Here is a 24,695-nt window from a genome sequence, read left to right as displayed (position 1 = left end):
AAGATTGGTCCCTGGCTGGTTTCTGGAAGCGTGGATCTCGGGGGGGGGGGGTTGTTTCATCATTCCCTAAATGGTAAGAGTGGACCTTTATGCCTAAACTGTGCAAACAATATGGTTTATGCTGTTTCTTTCAGGGAGCCTGGAATTTTGGCTTGTGCTAGGCAGAGGGTTCCCACGTGACCAATTCCCAATAAAACCCATTCCCTTTTCCCTTTGCTGATTTTGCTTTGTGTTCTTTCACTGTAATAAACCATAGCCTTGACCGTATGCTGAGTTCTGTGAGTCTTCCTAGCAAATCTGGGGATGGTCTTGGGGGACTCTCCACAAAGCAAGCATGCTGGGAAACAGGGGTCACCACGGTTGAAGCATTTGGCTGGACTGTAGCAGAGGTCTCGTTCAGGATGTTTCGGGAATGGTGTCAAGATGTTTGCGTATTTCCTGCTGTATTTTCAATTTTGGCCTACCTCTGGCCCTTAGGAGTTATATAGGAGCAGAATATTTTCATGGAGTAAAATGCATATTCTCAGTTAATTTAGGTGGGACAGGATAGAAGGGAGGGCAGGAACTTCATCAGCACATGGTTCAGGCAAGCTAAGTGCATGTAAAAATCTGGGCCAATATAACCAGGGCACTCTGTTCTTGGGCAAAGCAGTGGGCATCTTAGTGACTGCTCCAATCTGAACTGGTTGCCATTTATTAACACTTCTGATGTATATTTATTATCCTGGGATCTCTTTTCACCATCTTCCTATGGGTTCTTTGCCTCTCCCCAAGCATCAGATTTCCTATTTCCCATATTCCTTGCCTTTTTTGGGGTAACTCTTGTTTTGGTAGAGGATATCCTCTCATAGTTTCTAGAGAAAGGGTATAGGGAGGGTAAATTGAGACTTTGCAAACGTCTTTATCTAAATTCATATTTGACTGATATATATATTGTACTGGCTTAGTTATACGCAAGAAGAAATTTTTCTTCAGAATTTTGAAGCCGTCTCTATTGTTTTCTTTCTCTCAATAAATTTTTATTGAGAACCTACTATATGCCTGGAACTGTCTCTAAGCACTTGGGACCCAGCAGAGAACAACAGTGGCAAAGGTACATAAAGAGACAAAGTCAAAGTTTATACTCTAGCTTGTGTCCTTGCTTTTGGTTGTGTTGTTTACAAGTCTGAAGCCATTGTGATTTCTGTTCCTTTTCATATGACATTTCTTCTGTCTGGAAGCTTGTAGGATCTGCTCTACTCCAAGTGTTCTAAAATTTTGCAGTTATGTATCTTGGTACAGATCTATTTTTACCCATTTTCCTGGGCACTCGGTGGGCTCATTCACTCTGTAAACTCATGTCCTTTAGTTCTGGACATTTTTCTTGAATATTTTATGGATAATTTCCTCCTGTAATATTTGTAGGTTGAACTCTCAGGTCCTCTACTCTCTTAGCTTTCATTCTTTTATGGTTCCTCTTTGCTTATTGCTCTTTTGTGGAGACTTCTTTAATTTTCTTTTCCAATCCTTCTAGCATTTTCATTTTTGCTATCATGTTTTTAATATTCAAGATTTTCTTTATTTTTCAAAGTTTCTTACATGAATGTCAGTCTGTTCCTGTTTCATGGATGCAGTATCTATCTATTCAATCTGAGAATATTATTATCACTTGTTTTAAAATTCTCATCTCCTTGTATAGCCTGTTTTCCTCAGTACTGTTTTTTTCTATTTGTTTTGATCTCTAAAACTCACATTTAGGGTTTTTTTTCTCACAGGTGTGATAATCTTTGGTTGTCTGCTTATGATTAAGAGGACTAAAAAGCTGTCTGGAAGATCTGAGCACATGGTTTATAGGATTTTGAGATTCACTGCAAGATAATCTGCATGGGCAATTTGTTGGGAGAACCTCTTAAGCCTGTATCTTGGGAATTGTCAGATTCTTCAGAGAAGACTCTTCTAAAATCTTTGCATGGAGAGTAAAGATTTGGGTGCCAGTGTTCTGGGAGCCTAGTGGGAAAAAAAGGACAGAAATCCCAGTATTCAGTAATCACATGCTCACTCAAGCCCCATTTTCAAGAGACTATTCACACCTTAATTTGGCCTAGTATACCCTGTACAGAAACTCTGTTTTGCTTTTTCCAAAGAATAACTCTTAGACTTCTGTTAGGATAGGAGACAGAATCTAGATTTGCAAGGATATATGTAGGATAAACTCTAAGAAGTGGGACTGCCCACTCTTTAGATGGAAGAGTACATACATTTTTTTTTTTTTTTTTTTTTAGACAGAGTCTCACTTTGTTGCCCAGGCTAGAGTGAGTGCTGTGGCGTCAGCTTAGCTCACAGCAACCTCAAACTCCTGGGTTCAAGCAATCCTCCTGCCTCAGCCTCCTGAGTAGCTAGGACTACAGGCATGCGCCACCATGCCCAGCTAATTTTTTCTACATTTTTAGCTGGCCAATTAATTTCTTTCTATTTTAGTTGAGATGGGTCCCACTCTTGCTTAGGCTGGTTTCAAACTCCTGACCTTGAGCGAGCAATCTGTCTGCCTTGGCCTCCCAGAGTGCCAGGATTACAGGCATGAGCCACTGCGCCCGGCCCCATACATTTTTGATTATTAGTTACTGTCCAGTTGTTTTTTATTGAGCTTGTACCAGTTTACACCATCACCAGCAACATTAAGTATCTGTTTCCTTATATCCTGTAAACAAAGTTATCAAACTTTTTTTTTTGAGACAGAGTCTCGCTTTGTTACCCAGGCTAGAGTGAGTGCCGTGGCGTCAGCCTAGCTCACAGCAACCTCAAACTCCTGGGCTCAAGGGATCCTACTGCCTCAGCGTCCCGAGTAGCTGGGACTACAGGCATGCGCCACCATGCCTGGCTAATTTTTTCTATATATATTAGTTGGCCAATTAATTTCTTTCTATCTTTAGTAGAGACAGGGTCTCACTCTTGCTCAGGCTGGTTTCGAACTCCTGACCTTGAGCAATCCACCCGCCTGGGCCTCCCAGAGCGCTGGGATTACAGATGTGAGCCACCACGCCTGGCCCAAATTTCTTTTATGGCTTTTAAGCTTTGTATATTAGTCCTTCCACATTCTGAGATTATTAAAAATGTCTCCCTATTCATTACTTCTATTACTTTTTGTTTTTTATATTAAATTAATTAATTAATTTTTTTGACATAGAGTCTCACTCTGTTGGCCTGGGTAGAATGCAGTGGCACCATAATACCTCACTGCAACCTCAAATTCCTGGGCTCAAGTGATCTTCTTGCCTCAGCCTACTGAGTGGCTGGGACTACAGGCATGCACCACTGCGCCTGGCTAATTTTTCTACTTTTTGTGGAGACAGGGTCTTGCTCTTGCTCAGGCTGGTCTTGAACTCCTGAGTTCAAGCAATCCTCCTGTCTTGGCCTCCCAGAGTATCAGGATTACAGCATGAGCTACCACACCTGGTCTTTGTGTTTTATATTTTAATTTTTCATCTATTTTCCCAGATGGCTATACCCAGGTATTATATTTATTGAATAGTCATCTTTTGCCCACAGATTTTAAACAACATTTTAATATTTTGTATTTAATACAATTTTCTTATGTGAGTTTGAGTTCATTTCTGGATTCACGTGCCTATGTCACACTATATGACAGTTTTATCATATCTTTTAATATTTGCTAGAGCTAATTCCTCTATATTCACATATAGTCTTCTTTCTAGAATTTTCCTGACTCTTGGTTTGTTTGTTTGTTTGTTTTTTGAGACAGAGTCTCACTCTATTGCCAGGGCTAGAGTGCCATGGCATCAACCTAGCTCACAACAACCTCAAACTCCTGGGGTCAAGCGATCCTACTGCCTCAGCCTCCTGAGTAGCTGAGACTACAGGCATGCGCCACCATGCTCGGCTAATTTTTTCTATATATATTTTAGTTGGCCAATTAATTTCTTTCTATTTTAGTAGAAATGGGGTCTTGCTCTTGCTCTTGGTCAGGCTGGTTTCGGACTCCTGACCTTGAGTGATCCACCCGTCTTGGCCTCCCAGAGTGTTAGGATTACAGGCGTGAGCCACCGCGCCTGGCCTGACTCTTGTTTTTTTTTTACTTTCTCCATTTGAACTTTGAAATCATCTTATCTAGTTTCCAAACTTAGTTTGGATTTTAATGGAATCACATTAAATTTACAAATTACATATACATATTTGTATATATATATATATAAATTTCACCTTTTTAGAAGTGCGATGTTATACTAATACATACTAATCTGCAACTTATATTTTTCACTTAATACATTTTGGACATCTTTTCATATCAGTACATATAGGTTTACGTATTTATTTTTTAAAAGGTGTAAGGTATGTCATTTCCATTATTTATCTAATTCCCGATTGATGGGAATTTAGGTTATTTGCAATTTTTCACTCTTTATTAGCTAGGCTGATGCCACAGCACTCTAGCCTTGGCAAACAGAGCAAGACTCTGTCTCAAAAAAAAAAAAAAAAAAAAAGAACAATGTTTGGCTGGGGGCGGTGGCTCACGCCTGTAATCCTAGCACTCTGGAAGGCTGCTGGAGGCCAGGAGTTTGAGACCAGCCTGAGCAAGAGCGAGACTCTGTTTCCACTAAAAATAGAATAAATTAGCCAGTCAACTAAAAATAGGAACAAAAAAATTAGCCGGATATGGTGGCTCGAGCCTGTAGTCCCAGCTACTTGGAAGGCTGAGGCAGGAGGATCGCTTGAGCCCAGGAGTTGGAGGTTGCTGTGAGCTAGGCTGACACCATGGCACTCACTCTAGCCCGGGCAACAAAGCGAGACTCTGTCTCAAAATAAAACAAAACCACAATGCTTTAGTGAAAATCCTTGTGTATATAATCTCTGTATAATTGTGAGAGTTAACGACCTAGATTTCAGTTGTTGAGTCAAATCACATAACTATAATAAATACTTCGACAGCAATTGTTAAATTGCCCTCCAAATAAATAATAGCAATTTACATTCTCACTAATGGGGAACAGAAGTGCATGTTTCTTAATACTTTCGCCAGCACTAAAATCTGTGCCAACACCAGTATCTATTTTATATCGACAGTTATAGTTAAAAAAAAAAGTTTTAATCTGCATTTCTTTCAGTATTAGAAACACTGAGCAACTTGGAGGGGGAAAGTTCTTCCTAGGCATGACAGTAAACTCAGAAGTCATACAACAAAAAGCCTAATGAATGTAACTTGTGATTTGCTTATGTCCTTTGCCTATTTTTCTTTTTTTTTTTGAGACAGAGTCTCACTTTATTGCCCAGGCTAGAGTGAGTGCCGTAGCGTCAGTCTAGCTCACAGCAACCTCAAACTCCTGGGCTCAAGCAATCCTCCTGCCTCAGCCTCCCAAGTAGCTGGGACTACAGGCATGCGCCACCATGCCCGGCTAATTTTTTTTTTTTTTTGTATATATATATTAGTTGGCCAATTAATTTCTTTCTATTTATAGTAGAGACGGGGTCTCACTCTTGCTCAGGCTGGTTTCGAACTCCTGACCTCGAGCAATCCGCCCGCCTCGGCCTCCCAGAGAGCTAGGATTACAGGCGTGAGCCACCGCGCCCGGCCTATTTTTCTTTTTTTTTAAACTGGGTTATTTTTCTCTTCTAACTATTGCAAGGGGAGTTTTTATTATCAGGGATGTTAATCCTCTTGCCATATGTGTATTTTGTGCCATGCAAGATATAAAAATATTCTATCACTTCTGAGTTTTGGGCTATGTTCAAAAAAGCCTTTCCCATTCCAAGATTACAAATATATTTATTAGGCCAGGTGCAGTGGCTCACGCCTGTAATCCTAGCAATTTGGGAGGCTGAGGTGAGAGGACTGCTTAAGCTCAGGAGTTTGAGACCAGCGTGAGGAAGAGTGAGACCCTGTCTCTACAAATAAATTAGCCAGGCATGGTGGTGCATACGTGTAGTCCCAGCTACTCAGGAGACTGAGGCAGGAGGATCACTTGAGGCCAGAAGTTTGAGGTTGCAGTGAGCTATGATGATGCCACTGTACTCTAGTCTGGGCAACAGAGAGAAAGAGACCCTGTCTCCAAAAAAAAAAAAAAAAAGACAAATATAAAAATTAACCTTAAGAATCCAAAATAAACTAATAAATATATTTGTAATCTTTTTTTTTTTTTTTTTGAGATAGGGCCTCTCTGTCACTCAGGCTAGAGTACAGTGGCATCATCATAGCTCACTGCAAACTCAAACTCTTGGCCTCAAGTGATCTTCCTGCCTCAGCTTCCCAAAGTGCTAGGATTACAGATATGAGCCACTATGCCTGGCCTTAAATTTAAATCTTTGATTCGTTTTCGGTTTATTTTGGAATGAGGAGGGAAATTAGGAATCTATATTTATTATAAATGGTTGGCTAGTTGTTCCGATGCCTTTTATTAAATTAATCCTGCCATTTTTATCATATGCCCATTTTTACTGAGATCTAACTCTTATCCTATTCTGATTTATTTATTTATTTATTTATTTTGAAACAGAGTCTCACTTTGTTGCCCAGGCTAGAGTGAGTGCCATGGCGTCAGCCTGGCTCACAGCAACCTCAATCTCCTGGGCTCAGCGATCCTTCTGCCTCAGCCTCCCGAGTAGCTGGGACTACAGGCATGCGCCACCATGCCTGGCTAATTTTTTGTATATATATTTTTTGTTGGTCAATTAATTTCTTTCTATTTTTGGTAGAGACGGGGTCTCGCTCAGGCTGGTTTTGAACTCCTGACCTTGAGCAATCTGCTTGCCTCGGCCTCCCAAAGTGCTAGGATTATAGGCGTGAGCCACCGCACCCAGCCTCTATTGTGTTTTAGGAATAAGATTTTTTTTTTTTGAGACAGAGTCTCACTCTATTGCCTGGGCTAGAGTGTCGTGGTCTCAGCCTAGCTCACAGCAACCTCAAACTCCTGAGCTCAAGCGATCCTTCTGCCTCAGCCTCCCGAGTAGCTGGGATTATAGGCATGTGCCACCATGCCAGGCTAATTTTTTCTATATATTTTGAGCCACCACAAGCTGGCCTAATTTCTATTTTTTTTTTAGTAGAGACGGGGTATCACTCTTGCTCAGGCTGGTTTTGAACTCCTGACCTTCAGTGATCCGCCTGCCTCACTCAGCCTCCCAGAGTGCCAGGATTATAGGCGTGAGCCACCGTGCCCGGCCACTAGTGATTCTTCAATATTTATTCTTCCAAATGAAACAGAATAATTCTGACAAGTTGTATAGAAAATTCTGTTAAAAAGAGGCCGGGCGCGGTGGCTCATGCCTGTAATCCTAGCTCTCTGGGAGGCTGAGGCGGGCAGATTGCTCGAGGTCAGGAGTTCGAAACCAGCCTGAGCAAGAGCAAGACCCCATCTCTACTATAAATAGAAAGAAATTAATTGGCCAACTAATATATATACACAAAAAATTAGCCGGGCATGGTGGCGAATGCCTATAGTCCCAGCTACTTGGGAGGCTGAGGCAGGAGGATTGCTTGAGCCAGGAGTTTGAGGTTGCTGTGAGCTAGACTGACGCCACGGCTCTCACTCTAGCCTGGGCAATAAAGTGAGACTCTGTCTCAAAAAAAAAAAAAAAAAAAATTCTGTTGGTTTGGATTTGCATTGCATTCAATTTATACATTGATCCAGAAAGTATTGGCACTTTTACAATGTTGAGTCTTTTACCCACAGACGAAGTATTTTCATTGAATTATTTTGTTTTGTTTCTTCATAGTTTCATAGTACTCTTCAAGTAGTTTCTGAAAACTTTCTAACTATATTCAGAGACACTGTGTGGTTCATCCCACAGAGCGCCATTTATATTACAGTCAATGTGATTAAGGCCCTCTACTTCCCTGAGTCATACGTACTAGCAATAGTGAGTTTTTTCCTTTATCTTATTTTCTTACTGTGAATGTGATATTTTCTTCTATTATATTTAGTTACTATTTTCACATGAGAAAATTATTTGTTTGAATACTAGTTTTTTGATCTGCTACCCTATTACATTGTTTTATTGTTTCTTAATATTGTTTAGTTGATACTCTTTAGTTTTCCAATATATAACCATATATAAATAATGATAATTTCATTTTAAACTTTTGTCTACTGCACCATCTAGCACTTCCAACATAATATTAAATAATGGGATCACGAATTCATGTCATATCTTTTGACCTTAAGTTCAGCGCTCTTTTTTAGGTATTAACCCACTAGTTATTACTATTATTATTTTTTGAGACAGTCTCACTTTGTTGCCCAGGCTAGAGTGAATGCTGTGGCGTCAGCCTAACTCACAGCAACCTCAAACTCCTGGGCTCAAGCAATCCTCCTGCCTCAGCCTCCCGAGTAGCTGGGACTACAGGCATGCGCCACCATGCCCGGCTAATTTTTTTTTTTTTTTGTATATATATTTTTAGATGGTCAATTAATTTCTTTCTATTTTTAGTAGAGACGGGGTCTCGCTGAGGCTGGTTTTGAACTCCCAACCTCGAGCAATCTGCCTGCCTCGGCCTCCCAGAGTGCTAGGATTACAGGCGTGAACCACCACGTCCAGCCAGCTTTTGCTATTTTTTTAGGAAGAGGGAAGTGGAATGAGCTGGAGCTAAGGAAGTGAGTGAACAATGGGCATACCAGATAGATATTTACCTGAAAGCCAAATACATAAAATGAAAAAAGGTGCTGAAACTCCCACAAGAAGCCAGAAGCTGAGCTGTCTGAAAGCACATGTAATGTGACCCTAAGGCACAGTTTAACCTCAGGGGTAAGGTATGCGAAAAGAAAGCATGAATGAGCATGTTTTCAAGTATATGAATTGCAATCATGTGTCGCTAACAATCTAGTGAGATGAGACAGCAATGTAATAAATGTCATAATAAAGTATTAACATAAGGTGCTAAAAGAGAATGTTTCTCAAAGGAGGTCATTCATTTGGCATGTATATATTGATTACCTATTGAATGTCAGGCCCCAATTTACATACAGAATACTGAACAAAAAAGACAATCTGTTCTCAAAAAGCTTACAATCTACTGGGGGAGGTAGATGTTATTTAAGTAAAGATATAAGTGTGTGTGTGTGTGTGTGTGTATAAAATGGATATATTAGAAATTGTGAGGCTGGGCGAGGTGGTTCATGCCTGTAATCCTGGCACTCTGGGAGGCCGAGGCGGGAGGATCACTCAAGGTCAGGAGTTCGAAACCAGCCTGAGCAAGAGCTAGACCTCGTCTCTACTAAAAATATAAAGAAATTATTTGGACAGCTAAAAATATGTAGAAAAAATTAGCCAGGCATGATGGCACATGCCTGTAGTCCCAGCTACTCAGAGGCTGAGGCAGAAGAATTGCTTGAGCCCAGAAGTTTGAGGTTGCTGTGAGTTAGGCTGCCACGATGGCACTCTAGCCAGGGCAACAAAGCAAGACTCTGTTTCAAAAATAAACAAAAAACCATATCTAATTTAGCAATCCTGATAGTATGTCTCTTTTAACATTCTGCAAATCTGAGACACAAAGTAGAAGTGCAGTGTTAAAGACAGTATATTATACAATGTTATCCAAATTTGTGGTCTTCGAAAACAGTACTGAGTCATATATAATAACAAAGTAAGCCTGTCTAATAAGATAAATTTGGGGGATTGCTTACTTGAGTCAGTTAAGATTTCAAATGTGGTTCCTAAAGACACCTATCTATGCCTATTTTTCCTTATATAAGGTCACTGCAGCAAAACCTTTTTCCTCAAAGTTAATCTAATCTTTCTCTCCTCAATAAACCTCATTTTTTGTGTTTGCCTTAATATATATATATATATATATATATGTATACTTTTAAGCATCTTAATGGATCTGAATCCGAAAAACAATACATTTGGCCTAAAGTGAAAACTCTGTATGTACTTTTATTATTATTATTTTTAAGTAGAGACGCAGTCTCACTGTTGCTCAGGTTGGTCTTAGAACTCCTGAGTTCAAGTGATCCTCCTCTCCTGCCTTGGCCTTCTAGAGTGCTAGGATTACAGGCGTGAGCCACAGCACCTGGCCTAAAACTCTGTACGTACTAAGATGCAAAAAAAGAAGTAGTATGCTTTATCAACAAATATTTCTTCTCTTCTCCCCAATCCCTTGGATTGTCCCAGTGTTCCATCTTCAGTCCTCTTCTTTATCCACGTTCACTACCTTGATGATGGCATCTAGGCTTTAAACACTACCTCTCTGCTGATTGCCAAACACAGGCTGGCAGCTTACACCTCTCTCCAGACTTGATTATTCAACTGCCTCCTGGACTTTCCCTCTAAATGCCTAATAGATATCTCACACCAAATATGTTCAAAACTGAACTCCTGATCTTCCTTTCAAAACTTGCTCCTTCCCAGTCTTCCTCGTCTGTTAATGAATGGTATTTCCATCCTCCAGTTGCTTATGCCTACCTTGGAGTCATTCTTGGCTCTTCCATTTCTCCCACAAGCCCCATCTGATCTGCTGGGAAATCCTATTGGCATTATCTTCAGAGTACACCTAGGATTCTCTAACCTGTCTTAATCTCAATTGTTACCACTCCAAATTCCAAGTCTCTGGCACCACTGGCCTGGATTACTACAGTTAGCCTAAGTGGGCTTCCCTTTCTACTCTTGCTTCCTTAGTGTATTCTCAAACTAGCAAACAAATGTATTCTCATACCCTGCAATGGTTTCTTCTGCTCACTCTGCTTCAGCCACATTGGCCTTCTTACTATTCTTTGAACAAACTCGGCACACTCCTGCTTTGGGGGCCTCTGCCATGGTGTTTTGTTTTTTTTTTTTTTTGAGGCTGAGTCTCACTGTTGCCCTGGCTAGAGTGCCATGGCGTCATCCTAGCTCACAGCAACCTCACACTCCTTTTTTATTTATTTTTCTTTCTTTGTTATAGAGAAAGCCAATGAAAGCCAACCTCACACTCCTGGGCTTAAGCGATCCTCCTGCCTCAGCCTTCCGAGTAGCTGGGACTACAGGCATGTGCCACCATGCCTGGCTAATTTTTTCTATATTTTTAGTTGGCCAATTAATTTCTTTCTATTTTTAGTAGAGATGGGGTCTTGCTCAGGCTGGTCTCGAACTCCTGAGCTCAAACGATCCATCTACCTTGGCCTCCTAGAGTGCTAGGATTACAGGTGTGAGCCACCACGCTCGGCCTGCCATGGTTTTTTCCTTTGCTTGGTTCACCCTTTCCCCAGTTCTTATCATGGTCCATACCCCTTTACCTCTTTCAAGTCTTTGCTGAAATGTCACCTTCTCAGAGAGGCTTATCTTAACTAGTATATTTGAAACTGCAAACTACCCAACACACTCCCAATCCCTCTTACCCTGATCTTCTTTTTCCTAGCAGTAATCACTATACAATGTACTTATTTGTGTTTATTGTTAATCTCTGTTATTATATATCCTCAATTTTCTCCCTTCAAGAATATAAACTCCATGAGTGAGGAATTTTAGATTACTGATGCATCCCAAAAGCTAGAACCGTGAACAATATAGCACATGTAGGCACTCAAATAAAAATTTTATTCACTTCTAACTTTAGTATTAAGGAAAAAAAATTGAGAATACTAAGACTTTTAACACGGTCATTCCTATGCTTGAGTGTGTATACAATTTGGTTAAAAGACAACATAAAGGTATACATTACAAGATAAATATCAATACAAGATAATTAGCATATGCTGAGAAATTTAGGATATTATAAATGATAAATGAAAGCTCAGAAGTTTAGAGAGGTAATTTTTAGCTTTTGGGGGAAGGCGGTCATACATCTTTGAGAATCTGATGAAAGCTACAGACTCTGATGATACAATAAATATGCACAAAAATTTTTGAGAGGCCGGGCGCTGTGGCTCACGCCTGTAATCCTAGCTCTTGGGAGGCCGAGGCGGGCGGATTGCTCAAGGTCAGGAGTTCAAAACCAGCCTGAGCAAGAGCGAGACCCCGTCTCTACTATAAATAGAAAGAAATTAATTGGCCAACTGATATATATATAAAAAAAATTAGCCGGGCATGGTGGCGCATGCCTGTAGTCCCAGCTACTCGGGAGGCTGAGGCAGGAGGATCGCTTGAGCCCAGGAGTTTGAGGTTGCTGTGAGCTAGGCTGACGCCACGGCACTCACTCTAGCCTGGAAAACAAAGCGAGACTCTGTCTCAAAAAAAAAAAAAAAAAAAAAAAAAAAATTTTGAGAAAAGGCTTGGTGAAGATGAGACTTAAACAAGTTTTTTAAGTACCAGCTATAAAGGGGAAAGGTCTTTTTTTTCTTTTCTTTTATTTAGGCAGAGTCTCACTCTCTTGCCTCGGCTAGAGTGCCATGGTGTCAGCCTAGCTCATAGTAACCTCAAACTCCTGGGCTTAAGCAATCCTTCTGCCTCAGCCTCCCAAGTAGCTGGCACTACAGGCATGTGCCACCATGCCCGCCTAATCTTTTCTATGCATTTTTAGTTGGCCAATTAATTTCTTTCTATTTTTAGTAGAGACGGGGTCTTGCTCTTGCTCAAGCTGGTTTGGAACTCCTGACCTTGAGTGATCTTCCCACCTCGGCCTCCCAGAGTGCTAGGATTACAGGCGCGAGCAACCTTGCTCAGCCTGGGGAAAGTCTTTTCAAGGAAGGGACAAAGCTAGGGTGACAGCAGAGCAGTTTGACTGGAATGGGAGATATATGCAATAGGAAAGGAACAGGCTGAGAGTTGCTGGTGTATGAGTTAAATAGTGTGGATATTGCAAGTCATGGAAAGATTTTGGGCAAGAGAATGTAATGTCTAAAGCACTGTTTTTAAAATATTAATCTGGTAGTTGTTTATAGAAAAGTTGAGAGAAAAAGTGACATTAAGGAAATAATTCATGAAACCATTATGATGACTCAAGTTTGAAATGAAATGGGAACTGATAATGTTTACAGACTGATGAATTTGAGGCATTAATTTATTTAGAAATGCCTAGTTTAAAATTGAAACTCAGAAATAAACTTTAAGTCAGGCCCCATTATAGATAGGTTTAGGTGTTATTTATCAAATCCTTGAGTGTGGGGGGTAAAAAACTAAAGGTAGAGATGACTAAAATAGAGATTATTCAAAAGCTATGGATGAGACAAAGTGGTCTATTATTGTGATTATAATAAAAAATGTTGACCTTATATAGGATAAAATCTTGATAAAATGCTTGAGTTATATAGGTATAATGAGAAATACAATGTTGTGGTTACTTGAAGGCTAAAAAAAATTTTTAACTTTTTGGGAGGCCAAGGTGAGAGGATCACTTGAGACCAAGAGTTTGAGGTTGCAGTGAACTATGATAATGCCACTGCACTCTAGCCTGGGCAACAGAAAAAGACCCTGTTTCAATAACCACCCTCCCCACCCCAAAAAGAACCCAAAAACAACTGTAACAAAAATTTTTAAGTATTGTAGGGATCTATTAATTAAGTAGGACTTTAGTGACTTTTTGGGGGCCAATATGAACAAAGACTACAGCTGTTAGTGTCAAATGCATTATTACATCATTGGCACAGTTTCTACTGGCATCTACTTGCTTTGTAATACAGAAGACATTTATGATTTGGACTTCTCCTACTTTAGAATTTACCTCCCTCCACTTCTTTAGTACCCTCCAGATATGATTTGAACTTTTGGGAATATTTCATTCTTGGTGTCACAAATGTTAGCTTTTCTCTCCCTGGAATTCTACTAGAATGTTTCTGTCACTTTAGGAACGTTTTTCTTTTCTTTCTTTCTTTCTTTTTTTTTTTTCAGTTTTTGTGTCATCCTTGTGCAAGGGCCATGCTAATCTTTTCTGTATCATTCCAATTTTAGTATACGTGCTGCTGAAGCGAACACTAGAAACTTACCTATTCTAGTGCAACGTGCCAAGAAACCCAAGTATAAAATGGTGATTGTTTAATCTTATTTTAACATGCATACCTGTCCTTACATATTTAGATCCTGTAAATAACTCAGATTCCACCTGAGCCCTTTTTTAAAAAAATCAGTTACCTCTAATTTTGTTGAGAGCTCTTAATAAACTACTGAGCAAGTGAATCCTGTATATATCCAGTCTGTATCTCTCAAAGCTATTCCCTGCGCCCAACCCCTTTTCTCTAAACACCTAATGAAGACAAACATTAGATAGGAAATAAAAGTGCCAACACAATCTCCTTTCTTTAAAGTTAGCCAACGCTCACTACAGATGGGTATTAAGATGTCTGACTTACAAATACATACCTTGTACCGCACTCTTCCACACCCCTACCCTGCCTAAAAAAAAAGAGCGTGAAGCGTAAAACTTGAGTCTTTCGGTACCTTCTCAGGAACTGACTCCAGGAGGCGCAGAGGGCCTTCAGGGGCATTCAGACGGTCGCGCGGGTCCTCCTCAGCGCTTCGGGCGGGACAGTCCCGGTCCCGAAGGCAGCGCCCAGGCGAGGCGGCACGGCCCCAGCTCGACCCCGCGGCATCCGCGCTCCCCCCCGGGGTGCCCCACGTGCTGACCCCAAAGCCGGCGGCAGTCGAGGCTACGCTGGCCCTCCGCCCCTCAGCCTCCTGGGGACCTTCAGGGCAGGGAAGGAGACAGTTGAGGATGCTGCCCCAAGTTCACCTCAGCACTCCGGATGCCAGCCCCGCTGCGGCTCTCTCTCACCGGCTCCCCCCTGGCTCCGGCGGCGGCAGAACAGTTAGGATGCCACGTGCCCGAGCCGGCATCACCTGGGCAGCAGCACAGGCGGCCAGAGGCCGCGCCCAGGGGAGGAGCCTACGGACGCCTCGCCGCGTGGAGCGCGCCAGGTGAGCACGCGTGCGCAGTCAGGCCGTAAACAAGCCCGCCCCTTCCCCTTGGCCCGCCTCCACGGGGCCGGCTCGCAAGTGGGCGGGGCTAGAAAGAAGAGGCGGGGGGAGAGCGAGCTCCAGGAACGGCGCCTGCGCGGTGGGCGTGATCCGGGCACTTAGGGCAGGATGAACGCTGCTTTCCAAGATGGCGACGGAGGGAGGAGGGAAGGAGATGAACGAGATTAAGACCCAATTCACAACCCGGGAAGGTCTGTACAAGCTGCTGCCACACTCGGAGTACAGCCGGCCCAACCGGGTGCCCTTCAACTCGCAGGGATCCAACCCTGTCCGCGTCTCCTTCGTAAACCTCAACGACCAGTCTGGCAACGGCGACCGCCTCTGCTTCAATGTGGGCCGGGAGCTCTACTTCTATATCTACAAGGGGGTCCGCAAGGTACCGACCCGGGCGTCACCGGGGCTCGCCACCAGCGTGGGCAGAGGCTGGGAGCAGGGCGGTGACAGCGGGGCCAGGGTGACCGACAGGGGTGGCCGTCGCTCTTACTTTTGAGTGGGCCGGTAACTCCACCGGGTTACTCCTGAGGAAAGGGGATTCAAGAGTGAGGAGGGTGGTGGCGGTGGCGTTTCGAAGGGGTGGGGACTGTGGAAAGGGACCATGGGGTGCGGGGTTCCGTTCGTGAGGCCCCAGAAAAAGCCAGTTGCCTCCCCTCCAGCAGGGTCAGTCAGGCTCTGACATGGGCAGGGAGCGGGCCTGCGAGTCCCCGGAAGAGGTGGGGTGGCCGTCTTGTCTGCTTGGATCGCCTCGCCTCCTTGGAGGGTTGGGAGTCTCGCCCTGGGTTGGAGAATAGGGGCGCAAGCCGGCTTTAAAAGGTCTGTAAGGCGGAATCCGGGCTGGGAAGCGGAGGACTGAGACTAGGTCAGACAGAACCTGCCCGGCACGCAGGGCTACTCCACCTGCTGCCGCACTGACACTTCTAGGAGCCTCTCCTTTTGGTGTTAACGCTATTTCCAAACACATCCGCGGAGGACGGCTGTCACTGGGTCAAGGGAGCCTTCTCCTGAAAGATTGTTAGGGTCATCCTATCCCCACAGTATGGGAGGGGCTGCGTACTACAGTTGCGAGGTTGAAATGATGTTTTCAATGAACTGGGCTGGTTCAGAGGGGTTCTGTGTGAGCGTGCCCAGATTTATCTTGTCCAGCAAGTCAGACTATGTCCCAAACAGGGAGGGATATGCCTTAAAAGCTACTTTAAAGGAACCGTCATTCTTGGCGGGCTACTTAACAGTAATTCTGTGAAGCATGTAATCATCCTTTTAAAATATCTCTTTAAAAGCAGCAGTTTATTAGCGCTTTCTTTCTCATAGTTACACAGTTTATTTGCTGTGTAACTGTGTTCTCACAGAGAACTGCTTATTTTCGAGATTGGGGTCTTTGACATGACTCCTTGGAAGAGTGAGGAAATTAATGTACCCACAGCATCTTTGAATGGGACAAAGTGATAAAAGACTAATTTGTAAATGTTCAATTAGTGTGAAAATAGGTTGTACATCTTTAAGAGTGAACATTCCCAAGGTTTGCTATATCCAGATCCAGTACAGTATTTTTGCTTGTTTACAAGAGTTAGGGAAGTGACAATGATATCTATAATGTAGCAAGTTCTTTGTTACACTCAAGGTGAATCTTTTTTATTAATGTTTATGATAAGCATACTACTATGTTTAGGGTATGCTGTTAGAAGTTATTGAAAGTAAATCGCTTGACTTTTCTTTTTCTCTCTTTTGGAATTGGGAAAGCTTGAAGTAATTAATAGTCTAGCAGCTGAAGTTTTACTTCTGCTCTCAACTTTGTCAGTGACTTGGGTGACCTTGGATAAATTATTTAACTATAATTTGCACTTCTTTAAAAAGGGAATATTGTGCAGTGTACATGTTGTAATTAATAATATAATAACTATAATGAACTGTAAAGCCCTGAAACACTCAGTAGATGGTAAATACAGTTAAAATAAGCATTGAGAATAACTGTCAAACAGGAAGCTGCCATCTTGACATTGACTCTATCACTGAAAGGATCAGTTTTTTTCTCTGGAAATTAATTTAGAATTTTAAGTTCCAAAAATTTACATTTATATACAAATATAATATGCATAAAACCTAAATTCACTATTACTAGTACAGGCATTACTTTTTTTTTTTAAAAAAAAAGGGTTTTTTTTTAAGGTTGTTTTTTCTGAAGCATTTAATGGAAAACCTTATCTGGATCTGGTAGCCCTGGATTGCATCATAAAACAGGTCTCTTGCCTGGAAATATTGTTACAATAATGTTCTCTTTTAGAGGGAAACTATTCACTGAAGCATAAAACTAGGCGGACTTTTCAAAAGTATACCAAAAAATTATTTAAAACAGGACAAATCTAAAATATGTAAATTGCCCTTACCTGCATAATTTGAGCACTTTTAACTTTTTTTGGATAAAACTTCATTTATATGTGATATTATCTTATTTGCAGTATGTCACAGACATTTCAACTCTCCTCAAGCCATTGTAACTTTAAAATTTTTATCTGTTTTTAATTTTATTTCAGAGTATTACAGAGGTACAAACATTTTGGTTACATAAATTGCTTTTGTACAGTTTGAATTAAAGTTATAAGTGTGCCCATCACCCAGATGGTGTGTGCACTGTGCCCATTAGGTGTGAATTTACTCATCCACTTCCCCCCCTTCCCACCTGCTTGATTTCCAATAAGTTTTTTTTTTTTTAAGACAGAGTCTTGCTTTGTTGCCTAGGCTAGAGTGAATGCTATGGCGTCAGCCTAGCTCACAGCAACCTCAAACTCCTGGGCTCAAGCAATCCTTCTGCCTCAGCCTCCTGATTAGCTGGCATTACAGGCATGCGCCACCATGCCCGGCTAATTTTTTTCATATATATTAGTTGGCCAATTAATTTGTTTCTATTTATAGTAGAGACAGGGTCTCGCTCTTGCTCAGGCTGGTTTTGAACTCCTGACCTTGAGCAATCCGCCCGCCTCAGCCTCCCAGAGAGCTAGGATTACAGGCGTGAGCAACCGCGCCTGGCCTCCAATAAGTTTTATTTCCATATGTGCACATAAGTGTTGTGTAACTTGAAAATTTTTGTTTTCCGTGAATGAGTTTGCACTTATTTATTATTTTGAAGTATAAGTGACTATTTTTGTGACTATTTTCTGACTTAAAATAGCACAAATAGATTTTCTTTAACCAGAAAAAAAAATTTATTTCCAAGAGTTAGTAGTTGTAAATCTATATTTTTGACAGTTGGCCATTTTTATTGTCTTTTTTTCCTTTGGGGCATATACTTTTTTTTTTCTTTCTTTTTAGAGACAGGGTCTTGCTCTGTCATGTCTCACTCTGTCACCCAGACTGGAGTGCCGTGTCAGGCACTCATAGCTCAGTGCAACCTTGAACTCCTAGGCTCAAGCGATCCTCTCACCTCAGCCTCCTGAGTAGCTGGGACTACAGGTTGCTCCACCATGCCTGGCTACTTTTTAAACTTTTTGTAGAGATGGGGGCCTTGCTGTGTTGCGCAGGCTGGTCTTATAATCCTGGCCTCAAGCGATCCTCTTACTTCAGCCTCTGAACATGCTGTATTATAGACGTGAGCCACTGCACCTGGCCAAAGCATATAAAATTTTGCAATAATTATTCAGATCATTCAGAAGGTCTCCTTTGGATGAGAAAATTCAACTTTAGTCTGCCTGTAAAATGAGTGGAAAATAGATGTTTTAAAGAACTTAAATTATGAATTATGTACTGCCATTCCTGAGAAGAAGCATGGGGTTCTGGGGAAATGGAGTAGATGAGGAAGTAGTCTAACATCTATGCCAAGGATTGTAATTTTGACCCTTTAAAAACATTTACAGGTTAGTGTCTAGAGCTAGAAGGGAGCTTTGAGTTCATGTAGTCTCACTCTTCTTAGGGAGAAACACTGCTGGAGAGGGGATGCAAATCTGTGTTAGGATTTTTTCTCATGGAAGATGAGAAAGGTGAGGAAGATGCAGCACAACTGGATCTAAAGAAGTCTTAGTCACAAGAGACTGATCAAGCTCTTTGGTCATGGGGATATAGTAATATTCCAAGCACTTCAGAATTTACCATTTTGCCATATATTATTTTATTGAATCCTCATAGCAATCTGTGAGGTAGATGAGAACATCTTTTCACAGTCAAGGAAGTTCAGAATGGGGTTTGTGTGAGATGTAGGTTTATAAATTTGTTTTGCTTAACTAAAAACAGTATGAACATTGACTCAATACTGACACTAATCATTTCGAGAAAGATTTGAGTGACCACTATGATGTTAATAATACAAGGCAAGCTGATATGGGGTATTCAAAGATGAGTAAGACCTTATCCCTCCCCCTAAAGAACTTTCATCTACTAGCTTTCGAACAATATGGCATACTTTGTTTTTCTTTTTTAAAAAAGAGGTTGTTTTAGGATAAAGATGTAAAAGGTGGCTTGGCTTACTGGACCAATCCTCTCATTTCATGGAGATCTGTTTTTACATGAATGTGAATGACTTCCATTCATATCTCAGCTTAACCAACACTTCCTTAGCAAATCCTTTGAATTCCCCGGGCTAGATCAGTTTTCCCCTATTACATGTTCTCATAGCATCCTGTACTTTGCCTTTCTAGCACTTTTCTCAATTTGTAATTCTATGTGTAATAATCTTTCTTCTATAAACAAAGCTCCCTTAGATTAGGAACAGTGTCTTTCCTGCTCTTTATATCTTCCCTGTGCAATGTCCAGCATAGAGTTAGGTCCTTACTGTGTATTTGTTGAGTGAATGACTGAATAAAGCCATGTCTGTCTATGCCATACTTTAAAAAGATCTTTAGAAGCTGAAAAACCTATTCAGTTTTGGGCCCAAAAGTAACTTGGGTATTTTTTAATAGCTGACATCTTTTTTTTTTTTTTTTTTGAGACAGAGTCTCACTTTGTTGCCCGGGCTAGAGTGAGTGCCGTGGCGTCAGCCTAGCTCACAGCAACCTCAAACTCCTGGGCTCGAGTGATCCTTCTGCCTCAGCCTCCCGGGTAGCTGGGACTACAGGCATGCGCCACCATGCCCGGCTAATTTTTTATATATATATCAGTTGGCCAATTAATTTCTTTCTATTTATAGTAGAGACGGGGTCTCGCTCAGGCTGGTTTTGAACTCCTGACCTTGAGCAATCCGCCCGCCTCGGCCTCCCAAGAGCTAGGATTACAGGCGTGAGCCACAGCGCCCGGCCTAATAGCTGACATCTTTTTAAGGACATTTACAATTTGTTAGTAGGTAATAAATTTACTTTTCTTAAAATTAAAAAGTAGTATAGCAAGAGACAATGAAGTAATGTAAGCAAATGGCACAGATTACTTTCGATATACTTCTTTCAAGCTATGTTACCTTTGAGACCCATGTACTAACAAACAACTTTTTTTTTTTTTTGAGACAGAGTCTCACTTGTTGCCCAGGCTAGAGTGAGTGCCGTGGCGTCAGCCTAACTCACAGCAACCTCAAACTCCTGGGCTCAAGCGATCCTCCTGCCTCAGCCTCCCGAGTAGCTGGGACTACAGGCATGTGCCACCATGCCCGGCTAATTTTTTTTTCTATATATATTAGTTGGCCAGTTAATTTCCTTCTATTTATAGTAGAGATGAGGTCTCACTCTTGCTCAGGCTGGTTTCGAACTCCTGACCTTGAGCAATCCGCCCGTCTGACCTTGAGCAATCCGCCCGTCTCGGCCTCCCAGAGAGCTAGGATTACAGGCGTGAGCCACCACGCCCGGCCAACAAACAACTTTTTAAAACTGTACTCAAGGCCGGGCGTGGTGGCTCACGCCTGTAATTCTAGTACTCTGAGAGGCCGAGGTGGGCGGATTGCTCGAGGTCAGGAGTTCAAAACCAGCCTGAGCAAGAGCGAGACCCCCGTCTCTCCTATAAATAGAAAGAAATTAATTGGACAACTAAAAATGTATAGAAAAAATTAGCTGGGCATGGTGGCACATGCCTGTAGTCCCAGCTACTTGGGAGGCTGAGGCAGCAGGATCGCTTGAGCCCAGGAGTTTGAGGTTGCTGTGAGCTAGGCTGACACCACAGCACTCATCCTAGCCTGGGCAGCAAAGCGAGACTCTGCCTCAAAAACAAAAACAAAAAATAAAACTGTACTCAAAATTACTTAACATTCAAGCCAAAAAACCTTACTCTGCCCTCTGCCCTCTTAAGATTCCAGGCCACAAATGTACTGCCCAGAGAAGTTATTGAAGCATTTCCTACAATAGGTGGGACATGTATTTAGATGGTTCTAAGGACTTTTCAACTCTGAAGATTGTGTGATTCTTTGCTCAATTTTTTTTTGATGAAAATAAATTCACCTTTCTACTGGGGAGTTGTCTTCTGTCTTAGATTCATTGCCTACTTCTGAATTTGAATTGGTGGGAGGGGTGGGATGTTTGGGAAAGCAAGTTAAAAACATTATTCCTCCTTAGCACAGTGGAGAGTATGTTAAAAAAAAAACATTGTAATTTCTAGGTCTTTTTTTTTTTTTTAATAGATACAGGGTTTTGCTGTGTTGCCCAGGTTGGTCTGGAACTCCTGGGCTCTAGTGATTCTCCTGCCTTAGCCTCCCCAGTAGGTGGGACTACAGGGGCGTACCACCATGTCCATTTCTAGATCTTTGTGCTAGAAAAGTTCTGTATTCACGATGCTGAGATGAAGAGGCCAGAAGAAGAGTCAGTTGATAAAAAAGCTAAAATATTTTTAGAGCCTGAGTTATGGAAGAAAGTAATGGGTTGACTTGGGAGAGAATGAGTATTCTCTTAAGGGAATGCTCATATGGGAAATGTTCTGTCTCTTGGTCAAAATCTGCAGGACCACCTGTTGGTGATGTTGGAAGAATTCATGTTTTGTGTGAGAGGGTGAACTAGATGCCTTTTAAAGACTCCCCTGCCCCCACAGACTGGCTTTCTATACTGGACTGCTTCAGAGAAGGTCATGTTCACATCCTTCTCCCCATTTGCAATTTTCACACCTCCCCACTTCCCATTTATAATTTAGAAATAGGCTTAGAAGTCTCTGTAAAACTTTTATATCAGATGTACTTTGAGAAATCTTTTACTTAATTTAGTGGGGCACATGTGGGATTGCTGAATGACTGGAAACTGGCGTTTCTTTTCCATTAAGGGCACTTACTTCTAAAATGTTGATAAGATTTAGTTATTTCATGTTTGAATCTTGCATACTAAGGGGAAAACAATTTGTCATTTGAAGCAGGAAATACTTTCATACTATACCTTGGTTCTCTGGACCTTGAGGAGGGTGATGATAAGATTTTGAAAGACTCCATAAGTGGATATGAGCAATGGTGAGAAGCACCCAAAATATGCCAGTGAAATCCATCAGATAGTCATGATTGTCATTCTTTCAGCAAATATTTATGGAATGTGCCTACCAGATGTGAGGTACTGTTCTAGATGCTGGGTGTAGACAACATCTCTGCCCTCAATAAACTTGTCACCTACACAATATTTATTATTGTTGAGTTACTCTAGTAACTTAAGTGGTATTGTGCTTTGGTAAAAAGCTTGAGCAAAGATCAAAACATATGGATTTTATCACTGATTGTTTGGCTATACAGCTAAAGAACCTTGTTTTAAAAATACATAGGAAGATTTTTGTAGTCTAGAATTTGATGTCTTAAGGAATGATTTATTTGTTTTTCATTTAAGTTTGTGCAGCAATCTGAAATGTGATCTTGTTTGATTCAGGAGGAGGCATTAAAACTAGAAATAATTTTATTTTTTTAATTTTTATTTATTTTTTTGAAACAGAACTCACTCTGTTGCCCGGGCTAGGGTGCCATGGCGTCAGCCTACCTCACAGCAACCTCATACTCCTGGGCTCAAGCAATCCTTCTGCCTTAGTCTCCCGAATAGCTGGGACTACCAGCATGTACCACTATGCCTGGCTAATTTTTTCTATTTTTGGTAGAGACGGGGGTGGGGGGGTGGGGGGGTGGGGGGTGGGGGTGTCTCTTGCTCTTGCTCAGGCTGGTCTCGAACTCCTGAGCTCAAACACGATCCGCCTGCCTCAGCCTCCCAGAGTGCTAGGATTACAGGCGTGAGCCACCATGCCCGACCTGTGTCTTCATTTCTGATTGCACTTTAGTTGGCAATTGCTCTTACCTTGCAGCATTTTTCTCAACTTCCCAGCTTCTTTGCCAGTTGGTAATTTGTAAATTGAGTTATATTTTGTAATATAGACTTTTGAAAAGTAGGTATATTTTACTAAAAACATGCCTAATCAGTCCATGTTACACTTTATCTTGTTTTGTAGCAGTAGGAAAATGTGCTTGAATCTGTAAGTTTTATAAGAAAGAAGCAGGAATCATTCATGAGGAAGGAATTTATAAGGTTTTTATATTTAAAAAAGTAAGAATCAGGCCGGGCGCGGTGGCTCACACCTGTAATCCTAGCACTCTGGGAGGCCCAGGCGGGTGGATTGCTCGAGGTCAGGAGTTCAAAACCAGCCTGAGCAAGAGCAAGACCCCATCTCTACTATAAATAGAAAGAAATTAATTGGCCAACTAATATATATAGAAAAAATTAGCCGGGCATGGTGGCGCATGCCTGTAGTCCCAGATACTTGGGAGGCTGAGGCAGGAGGATCGCTTGAGCCCAGGAGTTTGAGGTTGCTGTGAGCTAGGCTGATGTCACTGTACTCACTCTAGCCTGGGCAACAAAGCGAGACTGTCTCAAAAAAAAAAAAAAAAAAAAAGTAAGAATCATTCAGTAGGAGGGAATATTTTAACATTTTCAGTTAACCATATTGTAGATTATCCCTCCATCCTGAAGCTTTTTTTCCTTTAGTTGACTCACATACAGCTTACTCATCTTACTATACTTTTTTTCCCCTTCTACAGTATAGACTTATATAGGTGCTCATTCTCTTTACTTACTTTGACCTCTGCTTTAGAGGCTCTGTCTTGCCCTAATGTTTCACTTAATAAATATTTGAATGGTTTTTGTGTGAAAAGCAGTATATGAAAAGCAGTGTATCAGACTATGTGAAATGAAAGAAGTATGAGATATGGACCCTGACCTTAAGAGGATTATTGTCTAACCTAGGAGACATGATATATACATGTTCATTCTAAAAAGATTTATTGAGTGCCTCCTCTACATTGTTGTTGAGAAAGAATCTCTGCCATCAAGGAGTTCACAGTCCAGTGGAATAATAAAAAGACTTGTTCATTCAGCTAACATTTATTGGACTTGTGGACCCAAAGACAAATAAGACATAGTCCCTGGCCTAAGTGCCTGTAGTCTAGTGGTGAGATGGACAAGTAAACCAACAATGATAGGGTAGCTTCTGAAAAGCATTCACAACTGAGCATCACCTACTAAGTGCTATGTACAATTGGTGTGAGGATAAATGCACGGCCCTTGGTAACTTATAACAACCTTTTCATTTTCTCCTCAAAGCAATCCTTGGGAGGAAATTTTTTTTGACAGTTGGAGAAATTGTGATGTGTCTATCATGGTAAAAGGCTGTTGTTGCACCCATGGCCTCCGACTAGGCCTCTTACACAGGCTTTCTGTCAAAAATGAACTATTGCAAGGCAGCAGGGCCTGCCCGATGACTGATACTGATGTCGTTCTAGATGGAGGGAAATTGTAAGCTAGAAAGCAGTTAGGAGATATTTTATAGAAGAGATGTGACATGAGCTGAACATCCCTGCAAGTACTGAAGAGGGAGCCCACAGGGTTTAAGAGGTCATGTAATAATAATAGCTAATATTTATTAATAATGCATATTATGGATATTGTGCTGAGTGGTCATACATGATCTCATTTAGTCATTGCCAATAATTTTATAAACTAGACGCTTATTAGTAATATCCCCATTTTATAGGTGAG

The 24,695-nt window shown here is 41.5% G+C and overlaps 2 protein-coding genes, 1 long non-coding RNA gene and 1 other non-coding gene across 17 annotated transcripts in view; 1 reads left to right on the top strand and 3 right to left on the bottom strand.

Annotated features, from left to right (window-relative positions):
- The window catches only part of HSP90AA1 (heat shock protein 90 alpha family class A member 1), a 216,904-nt gene that overhangs the window by 32,146 nt on the left and 160,063 nt on the right, over positions 1-24,695 (bottom strand). The gene's annotated exons all lie outside the window — the stretch shown is intronic.
- Positions 1,814-14,764, bottom strand: LOC105861064 (uncharacterized). Its single transcript, XR_001149359.2, has 2 exons — positions 14,200-14,764; positions 1,814-1,986 (listed from the first exon to the last, which is right to left on the bottom strand). It is a non-coding gene; the product is annotated as an uncharacterized LOC105861064 (long non-coding RNA).
- LOC142871657 (U6 spliceosomal RNA) lies at positions 13,708-13,815 on the bottom strand. Its single transcript, XR_012919888.1, has one exon. It is a non-coding gene; the product is annotated as a U6 spliceosomal RNA (small nuclear RNA).
- WDR20 (WD repeat domain 20) overlaps positions 14,876-24,695 on the top strand; it is a 79,861-nt gene continuing 70,041 nt past the window's right edge. For 6 of the 14 annotated variants that reach the window (XM_012746301.3, XM_012746304.2, XM_012746300.2 and 3 more), the window contains exon 1: positions 14,880-15,190. In XM_012746301.3, the coding sequence (XP_012601755.1) occupies positions 14,942-15,190 (249 nt within the window). In that variant the 5' untranslated portion in view covers positions 14,880-14,941. Of the gene's footprint in view, positions 15,191-24,695 lie in introns of all 14 variants that reach the window. The other 8 variants (XM_012746302.3, XM_012746303.2, XM_076003704.1 and 5 more) reach the window with 5 other exon arrangements.

The sequence above is a fragment of the Microcebus murinus genome, chromosome 6, assembly GCF_040939455.1.
Source record: "Microcebus murinus isolate Inina chromosome 6, M.murinus_Inina_mat1.0, whole genome shotgun sequence".
Lineage (NCBI taxonomy): Eukaryota > Metazoa > Chordata > Mammalia > Primates > Cheirogaleidae > Microcebus > Microcebus murinus.
This window is presented reverse-complemented; position numbering and strand designations above follow the sequence as displayed.